We start from the raw sequence: 7,228 nt of genomic DNA, 5'->3' as shown, positions 1-7,228 counted from the left end.
AAGGAGCCGTCAATTGGCTTGGTGTATCTTCCTCCCTTCTGCTTGTCATGATCGTTCAGCTAAAATTTGGGTGCCAACAGAGGTGAGGCAAAGAACCTCACCCCCCCCACTGGTACAAAGACCTATCCACAGGTGTGGCTCTATACTGGACCGGTAGTCAGTGACGGGTAAGATCCAATTGCAATGGTACCAACCTAAGATAATGGGTAAGGTCCATATGTACTATTGGAGAACCTAAGGCAGGCATGGTCCCTAAGCCACATGCTTGTTGTTTAAACAGAGAGGGGGAGATGTTGAGCGCCAAGCTGAAGGGGCCCCAGCAAACTTTCAGACTGCTAGTTGATGATTGGCTCACAGCGGCCCCAGAAACTTCTAGCTGATTGGCTCCTCTGCGGTGATGCTCATTGGGCTGTTTCCCCGCCCTTTCAGACTATGGAGCTGCTCATTGGGGGACTTTTCTTGCTCCACCCATGCAACCCAGCCAATCGGCCTCAAGAGCAGGAGGAGTGGGGGAGGTTGAGAGGCTTGTGGGAAGCCGGTGGTGGCAGTTGGGCTCTGAAGGTTTTCCTTAGGAGCTTTTTTGTTTGGCATGTGTGGTTCTAAAAATGAAGTTAGTTTCTTTTGACACGTGGCTCCTGAGTTGTGCCTAGCCAGACTGCGGCAACCTACCTGTGGTTAATTTAGGTTTACCTTGCTCTTCTTTCTCTGGTTTTCTGAAGCGGCAGTTTCATTGGTTGCTTTTACCTGTTCTTTTCTGAAATGTGTGTTGGATGACTTAGATATCAATACAGCGCCACCTCTGGTGTTCTCTATGAATTTCCTATCATGGACTTTTACATTTTTTTCTTTCAAAATGGTCACCTTTTCTCTTGAGTCACCTCTTTGTCCTGTGTCTTTTCAGAGCCCTGTGTTTCATGTCCCCTTCCCTGGAGGCTTTTCAGTTTCTTCTGATCTGATTTCTGCTTTAGCTCTCATGTTCTTTGAGCATACATGGAATTTCACTGGTGGTGCACTTGTAGGGGTGTGATTTATGTCCTGTAGAATGTTTCTGTGACCCTGAGACCTCAGTGTGCTTCCCGTTTGGTTGAAGGTCCATGAAGCCCTCCTGTCTGCATCATTGTCCTGACAGATTCGGGCTGATGTCACTGAGGGTAATTGTGGGTTCTTCATTGTTTGGGGTGGTTCTGTATGGTTTCAGTCCTTGAGTATGCTTCTGTGTAAGTGGCAGGGACATTTTCTTTTTGTCTGTTCCATCACTGTGCAGACATCATAGCATGCTTACGGCCTCTTTCACACGCAGTCTGTGTGGGATAGTTCAGAATTCTGGGCTAAAATCTTCTTGCTTTACCACACTCTGGAAGAGCTTCTGCCTTAGGTTTGTTTGCACCACCATTGCTACAGGCACGATGAATCTCTTTCACCACAGACAACCATTGCATATGTGGCCCAACCTTGATCAAAATGTTCTTGAACACAACATTGGTATGTGTCTCATGACTGTACATTATGGTAGTGAACCAGCTCCTGTTAAGAAGAGTTTGACAATCATTGGACATTCATTGTTGCTGTGAGACGTTCAAAAATAGTGTCTGCTGTTTACTAAGAAGATTGTTGTGAGAGTTATAAAACTTTGTACGGCTGTTGTTTGGACAAGGTGACATTTTTGTGTTTTTTTTTTTTAGAGAGAGAGAAGAGAATTTTTTACATATTTATTTTTTAGTATTTGGTGGACACAATATCTTTGTTTGTATGTGGTGCTGAGGATCGAACCCGGGCCGCACGCAGGCCAGGCAAGCGTGCTACCGCTTGAGCCACATCTCCAGCCCATGGTGACATTTTTGGGTCATAGAGTTATTTCTAAGACACGTGCCATCTTTACACTTACCCCATTCTGCTTTGACAGTAACCACAAGAAATTATCAAATTGTTGTGTTTATTAATAAATAAATTAAATTAATCAAATAGAGAACTCATGTTTATTTTGGTCATATAATAGTAAGCTAGTTGACTAAATTTGTTCTGGAGTAAAGCACCTGTAAACTTCCAGTTGTTCTTAGTGTAATCACACAGAATGAGCTCAATCTCCAGTTAACACATTGTGACCACCTGTGTGAAATGTTGTCTATAAGGAATCTCCTTAGTGACCCCATGCCCAGAGGGTGGGAGTGAGGGCTGGTTCTAGGCATTTCTTAAGTATGGAACAATAGACTTTCAGAGGAAACAAGACATCAGTAAATACCATGTTGCCTATATTAACCTTGTAGGTACAGGGAGCCACTGTAATTTGCAGAATCTCTCTCAAATGCTTAGTTTCATGATTCCTGCATTTTTCTACTCATCACCTTTCTTTTCTAAAGATAAGTACTATCAGAAGTGCTTATATTAGCTCTGTACCACACAGGATATTTCTAGGACATGTAATAGAGGTGAAACCATTAAAGGAGTTAGGAGTGATCTGGGAGCCTGTCTTACTTCCTGTGAACTCACCAAAGGAAGGGTATAAATCACTATGATGTTTGCCTTCTTAGTAGCCAATTTCTAGTGTTGGAATGGGTGTAAGAAATTGAGTGCAGTAAAGATTTGATGGAATTAATCAGGAGGCCAGGGAATCATGTGAACATCATGCATGTTGAGTGCAGATTTCTCATGCTGTCATTCTCTCCTGGCCTCCACTATACATTTGTGGTATATTTTAGATCTCAGTGACCTTTGAGGATGTGGCTGTAAACTTCACCAAAGAGGAGTGGGCTTTTCTGGATGCTTCCCAGAAGAACCTTTACAGAGATGTGATGCTGGAAGTCCTCAGAAACCTGGCTTCTATAGGTAATAATGTTGGTTTTAAAATTAATCAAATAGACAACTCATGTTTATTTTGGTCATTTATGTAGAAGGTGAAAAGGAAATCAGTTGGTGAATTATTGAAGCATAAATGGCACCTACAATTCGGCAAAGCATTTCTAGGTCCTAAGTATTCATAAAGATTGTTATGTTCTCTCATTTTAGGAAACAAGTGGGAAGACAAGACCACTGAAGGTCACATTGAAAACTCTGGAAGCAACCTAAGGTAACTGTACTCACAAGAGGAATTTTTGAGGGAATCTGAGAACTGTCATATAATTTTTAAAGCAAACCAACCGAAGAAGTATGCATAATTTGAAATGTATTTATTCTTATAATATTTTTTACCAGAAATATATACTTATCTGTAACAGGTATTCAGTCTTTTCAAAGTATTTGACATGCAAAAAGTACTATGAAATTGCATATGTGAATATGACTATGTGAATAATAGCCATAGAGAAGCTGTGTTGCAAAGGATTGTTTCCTTTCAATCTCTTTATTTTCAGGCAACTTTAACAAGTCAGAAAATCTAGCCTTTACCTGATGTTAGTAGAAATGTAAAGACCTATAAATACATAGAAAACTGTGAATGAGTTAGGTATCAATTATGTGCTGGTCACTTCTTCTTCAAAGAAGTCCTATGGTAAACTTCAAACTTTCCCCACAGAATAGTGTGGGGAAACCTTCAAATCAATTCCAATTCTTAATCAAACAAAGAAAAAATTTAATAGAGTAAATCCATGTGACTTCATTATGTGTGCAAAAGATTTCATATGTCCTTCATTCCTTCATAGGTACATCACATATCACTCTGGACACAAATACTATAAGCATGAGGAATGTGAAGAGAAGCCATGTGAATTTAAACAATATAGGAAATCTCTGGTTTCTCTCAAAAGTGTTCACACACAAATGTTGTTAAAAACTGGAGATAGACCATATGAAAGTACAGTATGTGGGAAAGTCATTAGTTGTTCCAATGACATTCAAAAACATGAAGAAACTCATCCTGGGGGGCAACCCTATGAACATCAACAATGTGGTGAAGCCTCTTCTTCTCTCCCAGGTGTTCAAAGACACATGATAACACACAGTGGTGGTAAACCTTTTCAATGTGAGGTATGTGGGAAAGCCTTTCATTTCTCCTCTTTATTTAGAAGACATGAAAGAATTCATTCTGGAGAGAAACTCTATGAATGTGAAAAAGATGGTCGAACCTTTATTTCACACACAAGTCTTCAAAAGCACAGGATCACACACACAGGGAATGCACATTTCAAATGTAAGGTATGTGGGAAAGACTTTGCTTATACCAGATTACTTAGAATACATCAGAAAACTCACACTGGAGAGAAGCCCTATGAATGCAAACAATGTGGAAAAGCCTTTGGTACATCCTATGAGCTTAAGGGACATGGAAGAACACACACTGGAGAGAAGCCCTATGAATGTACGCAGTGTGGAAAAGCCTTTGCTAGATCTGGTGACCTTCACACACATGGAAGAACTCATACTGGAGAGAAGCCCTATGTATGTAAGCAGTGTGGAAAAGCCTTTGCTAGATCTGGTGACCTTCACATACATGGAAGAACTCATACTGGAGAGAAGCCCTATGTATGTAAGCAGTGTGGAAAAGCCTTTCCTACATCCCGTCAGCTTCATGCACATGGAAGAACACATACTGGAGAGAAGCCTTATGAATGCAAACAATGCGGAAAAGCCTTTGCGACATCCCCTCAGCTTCGTGCACATGGAAGAACACATACTGGAGAGAAGCCTTATGAATGCAAACAATGTGAAAAAGCCTTTGCTATGTCCCATCAGCTTAAGAGTCATGGAAGAACACACACTGGAGAGAAGCCCTATGAATGTAAGCAGTGTGGAAAAGCCTTTGCTAGATCTAGTTACCTTCAGATTCATGGAAGAACACACACTAGAGAGAAGCCCTATGAATGTAAGCAGTGTGGAAAAGCCTTTGCTAGATCTAGTTACCTTCAGATTCATGGAAGAACACATACTAGAAAGAAACCCTTTGGATGTCCACAATGTGGAAAAACATTTGCTTCATCCCGTCATCTTCACATACATGGAAGAATGCATACCGGAGAAAAGCCCTATGAATGTGAACAATGTGGAAAAGCCTTTACTGCTGCCTCTTACCTTCAGATACATGAACGAACTCATACTGGAGAGAAGCCCTATGAATGTAAGTGGTGTGGGAAAGCCTTCACTCAGTCCTCTCACCTTCACTCACATGAACAAACTCATACTGGAGAGAAGCCCTATGATTGTAAGCAGTGTGGAAAAGCCTTTGCTAGATCCAGTGAACTTAAAATACATGGAAGAGTGCATACTGGAGAGAAGCCCTATGAATGTAAGCAGTGTGGCAAAGCCTTTGCTAGATCTGGTGACCTTCACATACATGAAAGAACTCATACTGGAGAGAAGCCTTATGTATGTAATCAGTGTGGCAAAGCCTTTGCTACATCCCGTCTGCTTCATAAACATGGAAGAACACATACTGGAGAGAAGCCCTATGAATGCAAACAATGTGGAAAAGCCTTTGCTACATCCTATCAGCTTAACAGACATGGAAGAACACACACTGGAGAGAAGCCCTATGAATGTCAACAATGTGGAAAAGCCTACACTACCGCCTTTTACCTTCGGATACATAAACATACTCATACTGGAGAGAAGCCCTATAAATGTAAGCAGTGTGGCAAAGCCTTCACTCAGTCCTCTTACCTTCACTCACATGAACAAACTCATACTGGAGAGAAGCCCTAAGAATGTAAGCAGTGTGGCAAAGCCTTTGCTAGATCCAGTGACCTTACCAGACATGGAAGAATGTATACTGGAGAGAAGCCCAATGAATGTCAACAACGTGGAGAAGCCTTTGCCACATCTTGTCTGCTTCACACATGTGAAAGAACACATACTGCATAGAAATCGTATGCATGAAAACAATTGGTAAATTCTTCTGTTATATACATGTAGGAGGTTTACTGGAGAAAAACCCTTTGAATGTGAAATATGGTAAATCAATATTTCATGTCATCCTCAAAGACAAGAGAGGCTCACACTGCTGAATATGTGTGTGTGTGTGTGTGTGTGTGTGTGTGTGTGTGTGTGTTTGTGTGTGTGTGTGTGAGAGAGAGAGCAAGCTCGATCAATCAATCAATCCACTGGGGATTTACTCTGGTGGTTCTCTACCACTGAGCTACATTCCAGTTGCTTTTTACTTTTTATTTTGAGACAGGGACTTGTTGAGTTTTTTAGGGTCTTCCTAAGCTGCTGAGGCTAGCCTCCAACATTGATTCTTCAAAATCAGCCTCTTGAGTCTCGGGAATTAAAGCATACACCACCACATCCAACTGAATAACTCTTTAAATGAGAAAAATATCACAAGTCATTCCATTTTCCCTGTTGCCTTCAAAGCCATTTCACTCACATTGAAAAACAAACCCTCTGAATTTGGGGGATTTGCTACATTCTGCCAGCTTCTTTTCCTTTCTTATATATGAAAACACTCATGCAGAGAAGCCCTGTGAATGTGAGAAATGTGGGAAATCTTCTAGTTTTCTCATTTTTTTCCTAATGACTGGGAATATTGTTTTGGAATAAAAAGAATAAATCCTATGCAAGTAAGAAATATGAAGGGTTCAGCCATTCTAGTTTTGTTCAGTTGTATGAAAGGACTCATACTGTAGAAAATGCTGAGGATAAGCCATGTGGGGCAGTATTCAGCTTTGAGAGTTTTCTCCAAAGGCATAAAAGAATTCACATCTGTGAAAATCCTTTTTCTATCTTTAAAACTTGCAGTAACACTTTCAACTTTCCAGGTCCCTTTGAACAGCATTTAAGAAATCACACAGGAGAAAAGCCCTGTATGTAGAAATGTGGTGACAACTTTGCTTGTTTCAGATCCATTTGAACTTGTTCACACTTGAGGAAAATTTTATTTTATTTCATTTTATTTTTTATTTTTGGATAACCACTGTAGGTGTGTGAAAATGGTGTGTGTGCCTTCATTTCTTTTTTTCTTTCTTTCTTTTTTTTTAAAAATCTATTCAGAGGTAACAAAATTGCACCCTGGGTTGGAGAGGAGCATTGCATCAGCATGAAGATTTGAAAGCAACATGTTTTTCTGGGTTAAGTCTCTCTTATTGTTAGATTCCATTTTCCTGGGTTAAATCTCTCTTATTGTTAGATTCCATTTTCCTGTATTTTAAGTCTTTTGTGTCTAATGTTTCATTACATATTGTGTATGTTATTTTAGGCCTCTCCACTCCAGCCTTTGGTATAGATTGGTGAAATGGCTCTTCTGAACTTCTTTCCTCTCTTTCTTTATTCAGATTTCACCCAGGAGTGCTCTACCACTGAG

General features: G+C 40.4%; 1 protein-coding gene across 1 annotated transcript; it reads left to right on the top strand.

The window, feature by feature from the left end:
- The first annotated feature begins 2,789 nt into the window (after window positions 1-2,789).
- On the top strand, window positions 2,790-5,631 carry LOC144251508 (uncharacterized). The gene is made up of 3 exons (XM_077794380.1): window positions 2,790-2,819; window positions 4,003-4,085; window positions 4,167-5,631. The coding sequence occupies exons 1-3, from the start codon at window positions 2,790-2,792 to the stop codon at window positions 5,629-5,631; spliced, it is 1,578 nt and encodes a 525-aa protein (XP_077650506.1).
- Window positions 5,632-7,228: the final 1,597 nt, after the last annotated feature.

Source organism: Urocitellus parryii, assembly GCF_045843805.1.
Source record: "Urocitellus parryii isolate mUroPar1 chromosome 16 unlocalized genomic scaffold, mUroPar1.hap1 SUPER_16_unloc_3, whole genome shotgun sequence".
NCBI classification, from domain to species: domain Eukaryota; kingdom Metazoa; phylum Chordata; class Mammalia; order Rodentia; family Sciuridae; genus Urocitellus; species Urocitellus parryii.
The sequence above is the reverse complement of the archived record's forward strand: the minus strand, read 5'-3'. Positions and strand labels throughout refer to the sequence as shown.

Bases quoted from the DNA above. Each gene is read 5' to 3' on its own strand.
- LOC144251508 (XM_077794380.1), top strand. From the start codon at position 2,790: ATGCTGGAAGTCCTCAGAAACCTGGCTTCT. The intron at 2,820-4,002 runs ATAGGTAATAAT...TTATTTAGAAGA, and splicing joins TCCTCAGAAACCTGGCTTCT to CATGAAAGAATTCATTCTGG. The intron at 4,086-4,166 runs GCACAGGATCAC...CAGATTACTTAG, and splicing joins TCACACACAAGTCTTCAAAA to AATACATCAGAAAACTCACA.